At 40.2% G+C, this 19,586-nt stretch overlaps 1 protein-coding gene across 1 annotated transcript; it reads right to left on the bottom strand.

The window, feature by feature from the left end:
* Positions 1–364: 364 nt before the first annotated feature.
* Positions 365–10,962, bottom strand: ACTA2 (actin alpha 2, smooth muscle). Its single transcript, XM_053948835.1, has 9 exons — positions 10,895–10,962; positions 8,185–8,356; positions 6,365–6,493; positions 4,925–5,035; positions 4,340–4,424; positions 4,094–4,255; positions 3,676–3,867; positions 2,587–2,768; positions 365–1,809 (listed from the first exon to the last, which is right to left on the bottom strand). Exons 2-9 carry the CDS (start codon positions 8,311–8,313, stop codon positions 1,666–1,668), a joined length of 1,134 nt encoding a protein of 377 aa, XP_053804810.1. The 5' UTR covers positions 8,314–8,356; positions 10,895–10,962; the 3' UTR covers positions 365–1,665.
* Between the last annotated feature and the right edge of the window lie 8,624 nt (positions 10,963–19,586).

Below are 19,586 nucleotides of genomic sequence, written 5' to 3'. Positions count from 1 at the left end.
TTTACCAGTGGCTGGCTTTTTGTGACTTCCATCTGTGTACGTCTCTTACAGCTTCAGTAAATTTATGTTATATGTAGTAGAGGCAAATCAATCAGTTTAGGTGATTTTTTTTCATCTTTTTCTCCTGTACAACTTCTATAGCTCAAGTTTCAGCTGTTAAGGAGAAGATACTTAGAAATATCCAAATCCTTTACCTGAGAGCTGATCCTCACCATTTTGGCATAACAGGGATGCATCAGAGTCCCTTGGAGAAATGTGAGACTTTAAATTGAAAGACACTTCTTATCCTGAAAAGGATTTCCTCAATCTATCTAGAGTTAGATAAAAAGATCTAGACAGAGTTAGAAGGAAGAACCACACAAAGTTATTTGCTTTTACAAGAGTTTATTTAGTCACTGTTCCAAGAACCTAGATGACTTATACTTTAAATAATAAGGTTAGTACAAAGAGGTTTGCAACATGTGCTAACAGTCAGAAGCTGGACAAGATCTGGGGTTATGAAGACATGGTAAATAACAGGTGCTGTTGCAAAGAGCTTACAGTTTGAAAGGTAACAAGTAACAGGCAAGTGAGGTAAACTATTGAGTTGAGAGAGGAAAATAGGTTAATGAAAATAAATAGCATCCTTTATTCTGAACTCTAATGAATATAGATTGCAGCAAGTTCCTTAGAAGTGACCTTTTCCAGGTCTGTCTCAGTTAATTCTTTATTCATATATATATACTTCTAAGACAGTATTACTGGCTTCAGCTTCTAAGCATATTCTAGCTGATGTGTTGAAGATTATAAATGGAATCAGAAAAATCACAGGAAAATAAAATTGTCTAAATTATTTTAGCTGCTTTGAACACATTACTCCCCCCCTCCCCGTTTAAAAAAAAAAAAGTTCTGAAGAAAAAGTATATTAAGCCAGCTTAATTATCCTTTGTATCTTGCTAGAAATCACAAAATAAAAATAATAGGCTGCACTCATCCTGAGGGCATACAATAGGAAAGTCATATGTTTGACCTAGTGTTTAGATATGCTCCCAAAGGAACAGGTTTTATTTCTTTTAAGAAAACACAGGATTGTTGTGGTACGTATCATACACCCCTGGGCCATGCACTGTAAGAAATTAGCTTTTTCAGCATGACAGCTATGAAGTAAGAAGTGATGTGGATAGATAATATTTCTGGATAGAGCAGATACAAAGCAGCGTGCCCATGCTCATCCTGATATTGAAGAGATGCTGTACTCCTTTGGTACTGCCTAGAACTTTGTAAGAACCACAGCTGGTTCTGTCTGCACATTAAAATGTTTTCTGAGGCTAAACTTTGAGAACATGCAGCCTGACAGGTGAGCATCTTCTGGCATTGGTATCATCGAGCTAAAGGTACCACCAAAATTTCTGTTAAGCAGAAAAGTAGAGTGTAATAATAAATTCATGTCACAAGATGGAGCTTCAAGCCAGCTGTAATGGCATCTCCACACATACTCATGGCATGGCTTTTGTTTTTGTTTTAAATAGGAGCAGCAATTTCATAGCATATTTAAAATTTATTTTAAGAAATACACAGTATCCAATTAATTAGATTAATTATGATGAAGGATTTATGGAATGAAATTATAAGAATGTACTTTCCTGAATACATTCACACAAAGGAGACATATAAAGAAAAAACAATTTAAAAGCATTTGCGGTGAACAATGGATGGGCCAGCTTCATCATATTCCTGTTTGCTGATCCACATCTGCTGGAAAGTAGAGAGGGAAGCAAGAATAGAGCCTCCAATCCAGACTGAGTACTTGCGTTCAGGAGGAGCAATGATCTGTTTAAGAAATAAAACATTAAGTATGACTGTTTACTATGAATACAATACATTTTTATACAAAAATACTAAAGCAGTGATCTGTGATATTAACAAAAACACTGCATCTATGTGCTAGTGCTATCCATTGCTGCAAGCAGGAAAGTTTAGAATTCGTTATATAAATCTATACCCTCAAATTCTTTGCCTGACAGCCTCCTCAGTGACCCCTGTCCCTGGTGCACTCATGTACTCCTGAGCATATATGAGAAAAGGGGAGATAATTGCTCTGAAAACACATAATGACAGTCCAGGTGGGCTTGAAAAAAATCAATTACCTATGGAGCACTCCTTTTGGTATAGCTGATAAAATGTTCGTAAAGCAAAGAACAGAAGATTTGAAGCAGCAGAGCAAAGATTAGTTTGTCAGGGTGTCATTCTTTTTCAAACTTGTAAGTCAAAGACAAAACCAGCATTTCCTCTCTTCCATGTCCATCAGATTAGAAGGGCTGAAAAGCTCACATACAGCCCCAGAGGAAAATTTATGCTTCTGGGTTCATGCTGTTCTTTGGCCACATTAGGACATTTGATCAAAATCAGCATGAACAAGGAAATGAGAGAGGCTCTCTTCTTCCAGCACTGAAGTTACCAATTGGTGATTGTTTGCTAAATAATCCAGATATAAGTCAAAATATGTTAAAATCACTTACTTTGTAAAGTGTTGCATGTTTCACTAGATCTTTGAGGACTTTGTAAATGCCAGCTCATATAGTCTACAAATGACTGCACCATACATACCTTGATCTTCATGGTGCTAGGAGCCAGAGCAGTTATTTCCTTCTGCATCCTGTCTGCAATACCCGGGTACATTGTGGTGCCTCCAGACAGCACGTTGTTGGCATAAAGATCCTTTCTGATGTCTATGTCACATTTCATGATGCTGTTGTAAGTGGTTTCATGAATGCCAGCAGACTCCATGCCTGGGGAAGGTACAGAAGAACACTGAGGAACCAACTCCATACAGAGACTTAAAATTGTTAATGCAGAACTGACATGCTGTTTAGTGACTCTTTGGAAGACATCAGTCTCAGAGCTTTGGAAATCTGGAAAGTCATTTTGCAGTTGCCTAAATTATTTGCTTAAGAAGTTCCTTGGTGTACAGCCCTCCTCTCCCCCTTACACACAAGAACTCCTCCTTAACAAGAAAGCTGGGGTGTGGAATAGTAGCTTCCACTAGGCTTCTGCAGGCAATCTCAATTGTCCTAAGAATTCCTTATATGGTCTTGGAATAATTTGTTGGTTTTTTTTTTTCCTTTTTTTTTTCTTTTCAAATGTAGTCAACTCAGAGACAGAATAGTCAAAATATGTCCTAATACCTCTAGGTATGCAACTGCTTTATCTCTGAGTTGAAATTGTGCCTATTGGCAGAACTGACACTGGATTTCTGTGTGACCTAGTTGCAAATCTGCCTTCATGGATGTTGATTAGCATGGCATTGTCTTGGCTTTGCTCCCGAAAGGTGATGAACCGTGGATTCAGGATTTGGAGCAGTCTTTTGGAAAAGCAAAAGTAGGTCTCACTGCCTGCATGCCCCTCCCACCTCTTCCCACTCCTGGCAAGCACATTCACACATACAAAATGGCACAGGCACAATGCCAGAAGGCAGGAATAAACATAGTGGGTTTATTTTGGGAAAGCATTTTGGCTAATTGTTTAACGTGAAGTTCTTCCCACCACATTAATAGACCTGTTCTAAAAGATTGTTTTGAGTGCTAGGATACACTCATGTGTAGGTCTGGGTGAGTTAGTAATGGAGCACAAGCAAAAGGAAATAGGGACTTGGTATTTCTGTGCAGTCTACCAAGGCAGAACAGACACTGAACCTACCAATGAAAGACGGCTGGAAGAGGGTCTCTGGGCACCGAAAGCGTTCATTTCCAATGGTGATCACCTGACCATCAGGAAGCTCATAGCTTTTTTCCAGAGAGGAGGAAGATGCAGCAGTGGCCATCTCATTTTCAAAGTCCAGGGCCACGTAACAGAGCTTTTCCTTGATGTCACGGACAATTTCACGCTCCGCTGTAAAGAGGATTCGATCTTTACAATGGCATTCAGGAAGGACCCAGACCTGTTGACTGGTTGTTCCCTTTCATCTTCCAAAACCCTCCCCATATTTTAAAAAAATCCTCTGCTAGTCTTTCAAGGGACTTTCATGTTGGAGACCTTCTCATGCCTATTCAGCTGCAGAACCGCTGCTAGTCCTTCTGAGGACAACACTCCTTTTTGGCCAGCAGCGTGTCCTTACCAGTGGTCACGAAGGAGTATCCCCGCTCCGTCAGGATTTTCATGAGGTAGTCTGTCAGGTCCCGGCCAGCCAGGTCCAGGCGCATGATGGCGTGTGGCAGGGCGTAGCCTTCATAGATCGGCACGTTGTGGGTGACACCATCCCCAGAGTCAAGCACGATCCCTTTGAGATGGTAACACACGGTTCATTCCCATCATCCCCACGGAACTATTTCAAACATCTCTGCCGTGTTCCCCTGAGGCTTACCTGTGGTACGTCCAGAGGCATAGAGGGACAGAACGGCTTGAATAGCTACATACATGGCTGGCACATTGAACGTCTCGAACATAATCTGAAATGCAATTAAAATAATTGTCTTTAACACTAGAAGGTTTAGCTTAGTTGAAGCAATTTACTGAAAAAGAGGTAGAATACAGGATTTTCATATTTCTCTACGCTTGGTAAAAGCAAGAAAGGAAAATACAAAATCTAAATCAAAAAATATTTGTCCTGTAAGGACAAAACCTGTATTTGGCCTATATCTTTTTCACATTAATATAGCCACATGCACATATTAAAGATAATTTTGTAATAGGCCTGGGCATAAAAACAGATTAAGATTACATAAAGTTTGGACTGACTGGAGTGCTCACATTCAAAGTGGATACAGTGGTTTTCTAAACTATATGTAATAATATGTAAATATGACAGGTGGCCACTATGTACTTTCCATCTTCCAGAGAGACAGACTGCTGAACAGTGTGACTAATGAAATGTGTGACTCTGAACGTGACATTCACATCCTGTTGAATGAAAAGGTTGGACTATTCCATAGCTTCAGTGTGAGCTCACCTGTGTCATTTTCTCACGGTTGGCTTTGGGATTCAGCGGTGCTTCAGTCAGCAGAGTTGGGTGCTCTTCAGGTGCAACCCGGAGCTCATTGTAGAAAGAATGATGCCAGATCTGAGGATAGTGAGAGAAGCCAAGGGAAAGAAACACCATCAGTCAGCAGCTCAGCATCACTTCCAGACAGGTACTGAGCTCCAGCACTCTGCTTACAGCTCTAGATATAGGCTGGTGGTGTTTCTCATGCAGTTATTCTTACTGCCTCCACAGAGACTACCAGAATAACTGTAGAAAGAAAATCACATCCTCAGGCTTTACTACCAGTAAAATATGGCTTACTTTAATGACACATAAGGAAAATTAATACGGTACTCTTACAGTAGAAAAGACAGAACAGGTCACACTTGCTTCCAGCAATGCTGTTTCAATAATGACTGAAAGGGAAACAGTTCCAGAACAACTCAGAGAACATACACAGAGTTCAATAGATAATGAGTCTCTTGACAGTTTCTTCTTTTGGTTTGTACAGGCCAGACCAAGAATTCATGAAAAGAAATGAAGATAAATGGTTTGTGAGGTTGAAAGCCAACTTGTGTTTATCACCTCCACATAACTTGTTCCTACTGTAAAAATCTGAGGCCAAATTAGGCAGTGAGGAGGTTAATACACTGATAAGAAGTAAAACAACCAGAGATTTCAGTCTGAAGGCCAATAAGTTTTTGCTAAGCTTGTTTCCAAGCTAGTGGTCATTAGGGACTGGTTGATATGTTTGGCATCTGAAAGATTCTGCTTTCATGCAAATTCTACAATACTGAGACTCATTAAGTGCTGGGTGACTCCACACATTCGCAGTGTGTTGGGATGTCCAGACTGTTCCAAATATCCCTATTTTCACACAACAACATTAAATGGAGATACCATTTTAGAATCTTTGAAATTATATTATCTGTACAGACTATGACTATAAACATGGTTCTGGAAGCCTTTAAGTCAACTACTGGCTCTGAAATGGATGCATTGCACTGCAATATTGCTCATCTTCCAAGCATTAAAAAGTATGTGTATAAACACTGCCCTTCTCATCAGAATCACATACATGCTTTGCATTTTTTGCAGAAACAGATACCTTCTTAAATTCCATTTTTTACTGGCAATTTGATCTATTCCTTTTCCTTTCTTCCTTCCCTTCTTTCTCCCCCTGCCCCCTTCTCAATAACTAGCAAAGATCAGGCTGGAGTAAAAGAACTCCTAATTACAATTTTGTTGTACTCCTACTGATACTCAAGCTTTAGTTGCACGTTAACCTTGGCTATTAACAAGCTTCTCCTTGAACAATACTGGATTGCATGACACTTTCATCTAAAATTTAGTGGATATTCTGTAAATATTTGGATCAAATAATTCTGTTTATCAGTAGTGCACATGGGCTTTTCAAAGCTGAAATACCTTCTCCATGTCGTCCCAGTTTGTAATGATGCCGTGCTCTATGGGGTATTTCAGGGTCAGGATTCCTCTCTTGCTTTGAGCCTCATCACCCACATAGCTGTCTTTTTGACCCATACCAACCATCACACCCTATAAAATAATACAAATTGTGTTAGTCTCTCAGAAAAAAGTGTCATAAAGTAGACAGAACATTAGCTGGGAAATAAATCCAGTTGCCAGTTACACTAGTTACAACATAATTTACTATTACTAACAAATGGAATATTATGTGTTGTTCTTAAATTGCCAGTATTAAATGTTTGATTATTAAATCTCTGGAGTTCATATTTCCACTACAGTTAAGTAAACAGAGTAAGTACAATATTAAATGTATCAAGATAAAGTTGGAAAACTGAGTTGTTTTGTTATTATTTAGGGATGAAGAGTCTACTAAATTATAATAAAGTGAGGTAAAAGCAGAAAGTGATATTGTCAAGTGATAGGGTCAAGATGGAATGATACACACTTTACATTTCCCAAAACTTCAGTTTCAACATTTTTTAATCCTCTATTTGAATGCCATAATACTGTAATTAGGGATGGACAATTTAAATCTACTGTGTGGACTTCTTTACAGATATTTTCATGGATCCTGTAGAAATTATTAAAGGACCAGAAGCTGGAAACTACTCTGGATATACACTAGTTTCTATGTTAAAATCAGAAATAATGAAAGAAAAATAGAATATAGTAGGATCCCTTAAGTGCATAATACTCCTATCAGAGCTTAGTCATTGCAGATTCCAAACCATGGCATCTCTAAATCCATGTCTTAAAAACAAGCATCCCAGATTTGCAATTTTTAATGGGATGATCTCTCCTAAATGATCAGGAAAGAAAGGTTCTAGAAATCTGTATTTGTTTCCACTGTAACTATATGGCTTGGTTTTGAGCAATTATTATCATTTACACTAGCTACAGATGATGGTATTTGAAAGCCCTTTTCAAATTGTCATGCTAGTTCCCAGAGGCATCAATTAGCCCTCCAGTGCTTATTTCTATATTGAAGGGCAGGTATTTCTCCAATCCTGGCAAACTTAAAATGCATTTGCTGGGTATATAAAGTCTTCATCTTGCAAAGAGCTTGCCTCTTTTCCCCCAGGGCCTTGGGTGACATAGAAGCAATTAGGTGGATCTGTTAATTACGTGGATTAGTTTGTCATGACCTAGAAAAGCTGCTCTAATTTATGCTTATGGTGATCTGTCTCATAAACTCTCTATAATTAACAGCTCAGATAATAAATGTATTTTGCAAACTATTAAAATATAGTGGAATGCATCATATACTCAAATATAAACCTTGAAGCTAAAGAAACTCAACCCTGGACAGGTACCCATTTCTGGTACTTACTCATTAATTAATAAAGTCAGAAAGGTTAGGAGGAAGCTAACTGAAAACTTCTGCTTCCTCCTTTAGTCTTCCACACATTACCTATTATCAGCTTTAAGGGCAGTCAGAATTTCTACATGTTCCTGTGTTGGGCTTATTTGGATTTTGGGTTGGGTTTCTTTAAACTAGTTTTACTCACCAAGTTCTCTAGGTGATTCAAAATTAAGGGGCAGATAAAAGATGGCATAGAAGAGAGTGAAAAATTTCAAAAGGATTTCTTTACAGGGCAAGAGACCTCCTTTGATTCAGGTGAGTGTGCTGCTGGACTCGTTTTGCCTGGAAGTACTGTGTTACACAGATCAGCCTAGGCTGGACTAGCCCCAGGCACAGATGGCCCTGGCTGAAGAGCTGGGGACAGGGCAGCAAAGCCTTCTACAAAGTAGTTCATCACCTGGTGCCTGGGACGACCCACAATGGATGGGAAAACTGCTCTTGGAGCATCATCTCCAGCGAAGCCGGCTTTACAGAGCCCCGACCCATTGTCACAAACAAGGGCAGTGCTGTCCTCTTCCTCACACATCTTCTATGGCAGTGCCTGCTGGCCTTCCAGACAGAAAACAGCCCTATGAAAACAGCAGGGAAGAATTAAATCAGAACCAAAAATCACACTCAGGTAGCAGAGCCACCCTGGCTACCAGAACCTGCAAGGAGGGGTATGGCCCCGGGCTGGGAGTCACAAGGACTGCGGGGCTGTGGGAGGGAATGGGCTTCCTTCTGAAAGCATGAGAGGTATCAACCACGTCTGTGTGCACTAGAGATTATCCAGGGAATTCCAGAGGAGACTTCCAGCCCTGCAGCACGGGCAGAGAGATCAGGGAGCAGCAAATGTTTATCTAAATTTGGTCTCAGAAATCCACGGCTGGGGGAGGGAGATAAAAGAGAACACTGGACTGACAGCTGCAAAAACAAAGATTCATTTGCATTGAATTCAGCACAACTTCTCCTGCTTTTCTATCACCCTGACAAAATCCTGACACATGTGGATAGCTGTTAAAAGGTAAGAGCACTTCAGCTTCTCCTTCTAGTAATGGGTTTCCCAAAAACTAATTACATTAAATGCTATGCATGTACCAGGGGTATTTTCCTGATTTCCTGATGCAGATACTAATCCACTGGTGAAGATGGCCAATTAAGTTTACGTTTAACCTTTTAAAAAGGTAGAAATTTTCCAATAAAAAAGGGGAAAAAAAGAAGCAAGTCTTTTACAGTTCTCCCCTAATCAGTGAGAAAAATAAACCCACCTTTAAAATTAAGCCAGAGACAGTATGTGTTTTAAAAACAGGCCATAACGTCTGCTCTATCATCATTTCAGAGCAGCTAATAAACTACATTTGTAGAGTGACAGAACAATTTATGTTGGCTCCTTGGCTCAATAAAAAAAAAAAACTGTTTTCTTCCTCTGGCAACAGGAAGATAATACGGGTAATAAAAATGCTTTGAAGGCTTTGTATTGAAGTCAATTACAGAAACAAGCACTGAATACCAGGTCTCAAGAAGAACTATTTGCTCACAATTTATAATGTGGCAGGGAATTACTTGGCCCTCTCCAAGCCTGGGCTTCCATGCAGAGTTCAACAAATTGCAGTGTGTTAACAGCTAAGGGAGACAGCTGTCATCCACAGACCAGCTGGCTCCACGTGCAATCTCCAAAACCTTGTGCTGCAGGAATACTGGAAGTGCAGGCAGAAATGAGAATGGGGCCAGCAAGAGCCATGGCCAATGAGCAAGGGAGGCCACAATCTGTTTAGCCTCTACAATGGATGGAACAAGCACAGACAGTTCTCCCAAATGCTTCATTTGAGGTCCTCTGTCTCTCCCCAGGCAGGCAGCCACGAGACATGGCTGCAGCCCTGCTCCTGCAGGCTGCGTGGGCAGAGCTCCCAGGAGAAGACAAGGATAGGGAAATCCTATCTGGAAACTTTGTCTTCCAGATATTTTATCATTATAACTGTGGAAGGAAAGTAAGTTGCATTTTTTTCATTTATTAAACTCCTTAGGCTCTTTATATTAAAATATTTACTGAATGTAGTACAACTGTTATCTAACATGAATGAACAGACTGGTTTGGACAAACCATTTCCTAATTAGGAAATATGCTTTTCAGCCGTCTGTTTTTGGAACAGCGTTTGAGGTCAGGGGGGTTGCTCAAACCAATGCAGCTAATGCAATGCCAAAAATCACTTGGGGGAGGGGAAGAAGGGGGCAGAAAAGGCTACATTTCTGGGCTTAGTGGACTGTAAATGAAAACCATATTTAGTAATAAAGCACAAAAAGTTGAAAAATCAGACAGAGGGCTCTGCTACCAACCAATGAGTTACAGCTCAGGACTGCCATGGCAGGCAAATGTCACTGAGACTGTGGAAGAAAGGAAATTTTTCTCCCAAGTAAACAGAACAGTGTTTAGCCTCTTTCTTCTCCCTGATTTGCATGCAAATATAATCAATCACCTCACCAATCTCCACAATAAATTATAAAGGGAACTCCAGCTCCACAAGTGCTGCATGTAGCCTGTTAGTTAATGAATATTTGGCATTTTACAGAACAGTAGTTTCATATACATAGAGACAAGGATGAATACACATGCATCCTCATTTTATTCTACTAGACACTGCTGATTTGCATACTTCCAACTCTTTCTGCAGTCACATTCCACAAAACACTCTTTCACCTCACACTCGATTGAAAGCACTGAAGCAAATCTGCTAAGAAACACTATTACACACCCCATCAAGAACTCTGTCCCAAACTAACACCCTAATGTCACACAGGTTCATTTAAACCAGAGTATATCTGCAATTCCAGTGGTGGCATTATACAAACCATTTTTTTATTCAGTTGCTGAAGTGCTGGTAGAAGCAGTAACATTATTAGGGTAATTTTTTTTTTTAGGGTAAATAATTAGGGTAACTTTTCCTTTCAGAATATAAAATAAAGAGAACTCAGTATAAATACTACAAGTATTTTATCAACTCAATTCCAACAAGCCTTTTAAGCAAACTACAGCACAGCAGTACATCCTCCTGAACAACTTCCACTTGACATTATTTAATTGAAATCCTCCAGCAACCTGTAAATCATGCCATTGGTTCCGTGCCACTTACCCTGACAGCGCTTGGCTGAGGATGGCTGCTCTGGGGTGGTACACTCTGTATCTGAAACCTCAGAGTTATATAGCCCCTTCAGCTCTTCTCCTCCCACTAGCCTCCCAAACAAGGAGCAGAGACAGACAGAGACAGAGCTGAAGTCTCTAACAAAACCATATAGGGACCTTAATACAAAAAACTCTAATCTGGGTGGCCACAGGCCCTGGGTCTCTTCCACTGCATTCCAGTGTAGAGCTCATGAAACAGGAGGAGACTTTCAGCTGTGCAAGATAAACACTTTAAAACTTTAGGAGAGTTGCTAAAACACAGAGAGAATGTGCCCACAGTAGACATCCTCTGGCAGGAGGATCATGTGCTATAACAAGAGAGGTCCAGAACTCCACAGTAACATCCAAGAAGCAGAATGAGAAATTGGAAGAGCAGTCATTTATAACAGGGAAGGTCTTTTTAAACAAACACCTTGCTGTCATTAAAGATTTTGATAAAAACAATGAATAAATATTTTTGGCCAGCTAAACAGCTGGTCAAGTTTTCTACAAAGTCTCTTTAAAAGCTTATAATTTTGCTTGTATAATAAATGTTGCCCACAGGCTTAAGGGTAGTAAAAAAAGTACTGGCTGTTGTACAAGATTCACAGAGAAGTCTTTGAAGGTTGTGAAAATGTTCAGTTAAAAGATTGTTATGATCCTCTCTGGTCTGTGATGGGTTAGAATCCACTCTGTTTCTCTGAAAGCTTATTTTCCAGCTCTAGGCTCTGCAGGCCAAATTTGCCCTAGAGCTGCTCCACTGATGCCCACAAATGTGGACTGTCAGAAACTCACATCCCAAATTGTTCACAATAAAGTTGTTGAATTTTATAAGCCCAGCTATCTTTTTCACTGAACACATTTTTAGCAAACAAAGGAACAGTTCTCACTGTACAAGTTATTTTCAGCATAGGCCTGGATTTCTACAGCTGTAGCCAACTGCTCTGTGGACAGATTAATTCTAGTGAAGCAGCCTTTTCACAGCCAACAATGTTTTGTCATTAAGTTTGTACAACAGATGAGAAACAGCATCTCTTAACTCCAATACCAAACCTTACAAACCTCTCCAAGCACACAAGCCAAGAGAGATGTGATAATCCAAGTGAGAGCTTTGCTCTGCAAGTCTTGTTACAACAGGGAGAGGCACCGTGCATTTGTTTATGGAGTGCTGGCTGCCTAACTGAGAAGCTTTCATGCAAGAAAACCTCCCAGAAAACCACAGTGAAAGTTTTTCTGATGTGAAAATTTAAGGAATAAGCTGCTAGCAGAGATAGTAAATAGGCAGAATTATGGATTGAACACCAAAAGGAATTTAACTTTTAAGGAAAGGAACTTTTAAGGAATGTAACTGCTTTGGAGAGTCAGAAACAGAAGCTAACAAGTGTTGGAACGTGAGCCATGCAAAAACTATTTATTATTTCACTTCCATCATCAGGGCAAAAGACAGAGATACTAAAAAAAAAAAAAAAGAAGAAGAAAGAAAAGGAAAAAAAAGGGAAAGAAAAATAAAAAGGGCAAGAAAAAGGGCAAGAAAAAGGGCAAGAAGAGAAAAAGAGAAAACCCATTGAGGTAAGCAACCCAAAACTGAAGATCTAAACAGGCCCTTTTTTGCATGTCTCCAACTGACTTTCAAAGGACAGCCAAAACCAAATTCTTTGTTTTTAAACAACACTCAACAACATAGCTGAGAAAACTTGCATGCCTCATATAGAACATATGGTATTAGATCAGGGAACCTTGGTCAAGGGCAAGGGGAATTTCACACAGCAGAACCCTTCAGTGCAGTATCATGTCTGATTTCGATACAAGCATCAATTACATTCTAGATCAGAAGAAACACACGCCAAGGTTTTTAGAAACATCATCCTTGAATATCTAGATTTGGACAAAGATTCAAAAGAACACAAACTTTTTGTCTAACTGAGCAGAAGTTCACAATCCCAGAAAAACTTGGTGGTGATTGTACTATGGTGGCTACAGCACAAGTGAGATTGCAGAGCCAAGTAAACAACCCTTCAGCAGAGCTGGTACATCATCCACACTGCTCCTTGGCACAGCTAGAAATACAGGCAACAGTTCTGTACCTTTGTGAACATGAAGGAGACAGTGGCCCCACAATACCAGACACTGGACCTCTCAAGCTTTGTCACAATTGCTGTAACCTTACCCTGGTGCACACCACAATTACTGCTGATTAGTGGGGCAGTGGTGGCAGCAGCACCCCCTTGGCTGCTTTGAGGAATGATTATTTGGGTGGGGATCACACATCACCTTCCCTGTCATGAGCACTGAAGATTTCAGGGTGCTCATGAAAAAGATACAGCTGACACAGTCTCACTCAGAGCAGGCAGTTGTTGATATGGCGATACAAAGTAAACACCAGTTCTTTGGAAGGAGCTGCCATATGAAGAATATTTGTTAGGCACATGCAGACTAGAAGGAAGAAGGAAGCCCAGAGGCTGACTGAGCAGTAGTGAATGGATACACAGCAACAGCACAGGGAAAATGCAGAGGTGCTGCCCAGCCACAGCTCCAGAGCACAATGAAGAGCAGTGCTCAGCAGGCAGCTCGTCTCTGCAGTGAGACGTGATGGAAAATGCCAGGGCAGGAAGGAAGGTGAACTATACAAGGAAATTAGGTCAGTCCAGCTCCAGGGACATTATAGAATAAAAGAATTTCTTTTCTTTTTAATGGCTCCATGCTAAAGTCATGATCACACAAATATTTCCATACATAAAAGCTCATGTGAAAAAAATGACATTAGTAGCTCACACCTTTCTTCTCAGTAACTTAGGTCATTGCCAGAGGGGCGAGGGGAGAGGGAAGAATGAACTCAGCATGAAACATGAATGAGAACCTAAAAAGAACTGCATAGAAGAAGTCTGAGATTCAAGCCTAGGTGCTGGGGATCAAACCTCTGAACCCTCCTCTGCAGCTACGGACAAGTAAGACCTCATCTCAAATATATCTATATAAATGGAGTGGGGCTTTGGGTTTTTTGTGTTTGTTTGTTTTTCAAGGAAAAGAACAAGACACCATTCCTGAAAGTAGTTTAGCTTTCCCTCTGGAGGCCACTTCCAACACCAGCTTCTGCTTCTACTGCCTTTCAGTCCTTATCCCACTCATTTGTACAGAAACTGCACAGCACAATTTGCCTGGTGTCCCTTTACACCAAGGTTCTTGCTCTTTCTTTGTATCCATAGCCAAAACCTATGTTTTTTATTTAACTCCCCCTGAGAACTTGTTAGGTTTTTCATGCTAAACCCTTTTGCAGTCTGCATCACAGGAGTATGTCTGGAGTATAATCACAGAAAGAAAAATAAAAGGATAAACTAATTTTGCCTCTCTCTTTAGTATCTTTTCCCCTGATCTCTTAATAGAGATACTAGCAAAGCTCCAATGCACATTGGGAACGCTCTTGACTTCCAGCATCTTTCAGTATATCAGTGGAAATTTAGCTACACCTTCTTTAGTTCTTTCTTTTCAGTGACTGTGGATTGCCATATGGACACAAAGTGTGCCTGGGACCACACAGCAGCAGGGGCTGTAGATCCACCCATGCCTAGGAAATGGCTCCAGCTGGCCCAAAGAATGCCAGCTCAGAGGCCCAGCACCAGTGGGCAGATGCCATACTTTTTTGGTAAAGGAGGACAGAAGCTGCAGGCTTATCCCAGTCTATAGAAGACTGTGAATAAAGTAATCCTTTTGCTTTACTTTATAAGGGAAAACAACTTCTGAGATATGCATGGAGACCTTCCTGCCTCCATCCAATTGGCTGCTTAGGAATGAGGCTCTGCTAAATATGTCTCTGGCTCCTTTTTATTTGGGGATTCCTTTCATCTTCGTAACATTAGCAGAAGCTCTAAATGTTTTGGTTTGTCTGGCTTCAGGCCCTCTCCTCTATCTCATTGATAGGCTTTACACATCCCCACCCCCTATTTTGAGAAAGACAGGAATAAATAAGCTTTAGGGAGCAGAAAGTTGCTCTAATAACCTGATTCATTGCAGCTGTCACACAGTAAGCATCTGTAAAGTGTCAGATTAAGCATAAACTGTCAGACCCATAGATTAGCTTTCTCTGTGGCTGAAAGGGTCCTGCACTGGTCCCTCTCTAACAACTAAGACAAAATAGTTCTAATCATTTTCAAATACAGCAGTTTTCAACCTTCAAAGTTTGGAAAGTAGTTTTGCCTGTGCTCTTCAAGAGCTAGAGGAGACAGGGTTTGCCATCTGGGCCTCTTAAGTCAGCTGATGAAGAATATTAATTCAGAACCTTCCTTCATCTTCTTAACAAGGTATCTTCCTCTATGTGGTAAAATTATCCTTCATTCAAAATCAAAGGAACATGTTCAAAGCAAAAATGAGATAATGTCTCCCCCATCATCCTTCTTAGATAAATAAACAGCACATAAGCACAAGTCCTGCTGGGTCAGGCTGATATCCATGTAGCTCAGTATCCTGTGTCTGAGATTTCCTGATAGCAGATGCTTGGAAAGAAATGGGACACCTACAGTGGTAATTTTCTTCCTATATGCTCTCTCTTTCCTTAGGTAAAGCAGTTCTTGAGACAGGAGTATGTACCCATGTTCTCATTCCTAATAAATGTAGATATATTTCATATTTTCCCTCCATAAATTTGACTAGTTTAAATACATAGTTTTGAATGGCTTTCAATATTTTTAGGGTGGTTTTTTTTGTTTGTTTTTTTTTTTTTTTTGCTTGGTTTGTTTTGTTGTTGTTTGGGTTTTCTTTATTTTGTTTTTTTTTGTTTTGTTTTTTGTGGTTTTGGTTTTTTTTTGGGGGGGGGTTTGGTGGGTTTTTTGGGGTTTTTTTTGTTTTTTTTGGTTTTTATTTTGAGGTTTTTTTTTTTTGCTTTTTTCTTTTCGTAGAAATAAACTCTACATTTTGTCTGCAAGGCATCTCCCATAGCTCACAATCCAACTGGTGTAGACATGCCTAATGTTACAAGGAAAACAACAAATACATCAGAAAGATAGTCAAAGGAACACTGTCTATACTAAGGGCTGCAAATCCAGCAGAGATCCTGGGTAAGCCCTCGGGCCACTGGCCAGGGCAGAGCTCTGACCCACTGTGTGCAAGCTACCAGCAGCACCTCAGTAGCTTGGTCACAGTTCATACTGACATAGCTGTCCAAAATTACTCTGTAGATAAGACCTCCCAATAACGTTACATTGGAACATCTCTCAAGAGCCAGATTCCCCATGATGATTAGAACCTCTGCAGCAACAAGCTATCCAAACTTGTCAAAATGTAAATGACATCTTCCCACCACACCACTGCGGAAAACAAGTGCTGTACTTCTAGGGAAGTCAGACCTACACAGCCTGTGTGTGGGGCAGGGAGGGCGAAGGGGTCCTTCCTCCACAAAACCTCCCAGCTCCACAACCAGCACATTCCCAGACTGACAGCAACAAGGACACCAGTTCCCCCCACGTTTTTGCAAGTGGTTGTCCTGTTATTATCTCACCAAGAGCAAGGTTTCAAGAGGAGCTTGCACATTTTAAGAAATCAGATGGTTCCCATGAGAGAAATTTGCTGGAAGTCAGTTTCATGGAGCAATTACTTACAGATTAAACCTGTGGGCTCTGATTGCTTGTTTCTATCACAGCTCAACTCCTGTATGAGCCAATATGCCTGGCTCTCCAGCAAACCATGAGGAACAACAAGGTAATTTCTTTCTCTAGCAAATTTAATAATTTGCTGTAGTGTCACAGTTTCACTTTTTGGCTCTAGATGATGGCAAATTGTGGAGTCACTCTCACCACAAATGTCACCAAGCTGGTACCTGCCTCTTCCAAAGGCCCAGCCCTGGTCTTCATTTCTTGCTCCTGGCACTGGGTTTAGAGCATTCAGGGTTTAAGTGTCACTGCTGGGCAGGACAAGGAGATGTGGCTGCACTGCAACTTCCTTGTCTTCTGTATGACTCACTCAGCACAACCTACAAACAGCTGACAGCACAGCTGAACTTTTTTTTTTTTTTAAACTTCACAAGAACCACTAAATAACAGAAAAGGAATGAGCGTTAAGTGGCAATAAGCCAAAGAATGTACAAAATATACAAGGAGAAATCTACCACCTTTGTGACTAAAGTGAACACATACTTTTAAAAATACCTTTGCATGAAAAGGAAACCCACTTTTGGAATTGGCATGCCATTATATGAAAGTGTATGCTGTTATATGCAAAAGTAAAACAATAATGTAGCAAATGCAATCATATTTAATACATGTGCATTTTCTGTATCAGAAAAAAGAAGTCAGAAGTCAATTCGAAAGTTTGCAAAAACTTTTGGGGGCTTTTTTGGTTTCAACTCCACTGCAAGAGGACGTTAAAAGAGCCATCAATAAAGTTGGGCATGGACATTGCAGCAGGCATGAACAGCCTGCATCCACACAGGTGTTACAAATTGGCCAAAGTGCCTCCAGAAAAATCAACACTTACTTTCATTAGCCCTTTAAAATGCTTGTGGGGTTTTCCCCAGGAAGAAAGGCAGTTTAACAAAAATTTCAAACTTGTAATGACAAGAAGTAGCTAATTACAATCATTCCAGATGAATACACCACTCTAAGTCAACCTATCACAGCTGCAAATACAGAATTCAAACAACAAAAAATAAAAGGAGAAAATATAATAAAATTTGAGAATAAGGCTGTATAAAAATGACTTCTTGTAATTTTTTTTTTTTGAGGAATATTATAAACATAGTTGTAAAAGCCTTCTAAACCCATTTACATTCTAAAATATTTTAAAAAACCAAATAACTGTAGATTCAACATATCCAGAGTAGCATGAGGGCTATCTCTGAAGCTGAAGCCTTACAGCACAACAGGGCAGGAAAATCTCTGCTGAGTGGGTGGAATTCTGTGGGACCCAGCACTGGCTATACATTGTAATGCTGAACAATATCTGAACAATAACATAAGTTACAGAAAAAGGTCACAGATAAAATCTGTGTGAGCATGTATGTATTTTTATAACTTGCTACAACCTACATTATAGATCTAAGATAAAACAGAGTTCACCCCAACAGAATCCTGTTTATAATAGGAAGCCTTGAGAAGGCTCTTTGCATTGTGACCTGTGCAGAAGGATTCTTACCCCACGCCCCATGGCACTTTTGCTGAATGCTATTTTGGCTGATGAAAACACACCCAGGAACGTGGTGCCTAACTCACTGCAGCTTGCAGGAAGGACAGGACATCACTGGAGCTCTCCTGTGCCCCACGTGCAGTGCCAACCTGCTCTGTCACACCTCCCTGCACTCATCCTGGCTGCTGCTCAGCCCTGGGAAATCCTCCTGTTACAAACTGTGGTGCCCCAGGAGACAGACAGCTGATGATGGCTGGTCACTTAGCACAGAGCTGTGCTCTAGAATATTCAGTTTATAAACTGCTCCCCAAAATATGCTAGAGCCTCACAAGAAAACTGAAGCAGGCAGGCTTTTGGTCCTTGCTTTGCAGATGCATCTCAGTTACATAAGGTTATTTCTTCTTCCTCTTTCTTACAGGCAGCCATAAGAACTGTGGAAAAGTACAGATAACGTGCTATTTTTGTTCAATAATTTCATTGGTTTTCTGAAAGTGTAAAAGCATTTTCCAGTCAAACTTAGGGTTTTCTTTTCCTCTTCCACTAAATGTGTTTTACATGCCCAGTTTTAACTGCTTCCTCAAATTCCCTTACAGGCCGAAGAATAAAATTTTGTTCCTTTCCTTTTATGACTGTAAGGAAGACTTAGATATATAATTCTGAAACAAACATAACCATCCTCCTGAAACATGGAAAAACTCAGAATTCTCTAAAACTTTTCCTCATTCCAGCCCATTTCAGGACCAATTATTGTACCACTGGTCTCAAGGGGGATGAAAACTGTCAGGACTCAGGTCTAAACTGCCAGTGGGAGATTTCTGCAAACTTAACTGCTTTTTGATCCATTTTTGTTCTTCTTGCAAGCCGGTAACATCACTAAAAAAAACACAAGTCTCAGAATTATAGTTTCTACCATGTTGTCCTGTAAGTACTTCCTGAGTTTCCCTTTCTTTCAGTTCCTTGCTAGCAACTTGTTGAAGGCATAGTAACTCCTTTCACAGCTGCACAACACTGCTGTACAAGGATCCTGAAAATGTCTGGAAAGTTTCCACATCAGGATACCAGAACTATGTACAACTCTTCCAGCTTCCTAATTAAAGCCCATTACTTACTGCATTGTATTTAGCCGTCTCTGGGAATTCATTTACAAGGTCAAAAGCTCAGACCTCTTCAATATAATATAAATCATTTCCCTGCACGCTGATTACTCTGCACTGCACATTGTTTAATACAAGGAGAAAATGATGCAATGTACACATTGTTTAATACAAGGAGAAAATGATGCAATTAGCAGATCTTCAGCACAAACACATCCCCCTTTCTGAATCACATTTAAATAAAACAGTGTTGCTATAGCATTTTATTGCATTAGAGACTGAACACCACTCACACTGCAAATGTGTGAGGCCTTCTCAGGAAAAGGGGCTGGAAAGAACAGGGGGCAACCACACTTGGGAAAAAGGGCTAACATCTGTGTTCTTTTACTCTGCATACAATACAAGCTACTGTTTTCATGAGAGCTAAACCTTCCCTATCACCTTGCTTTTAATAACTTA

Source organism: Vidua chalybeata, chromosome 8, assembly GCF_026979565.1.
Source record: "Vidua chalybeata isolate OUT-0048 chromosome 8, bVidCha1 merged haplotype, whole genome shotgun sequence".
Lineage (NCBI taxonomy): Eukaryota > Metazoa > Chordata > Aves > Passeriformes > Viduidae > Vidua > Vidua chalybeata.
The sequence above is the reverse complement of the archived record's forward strand: the minus strand, read 5'-3'. Positions and strand labels throughout refer to the sequence as shown.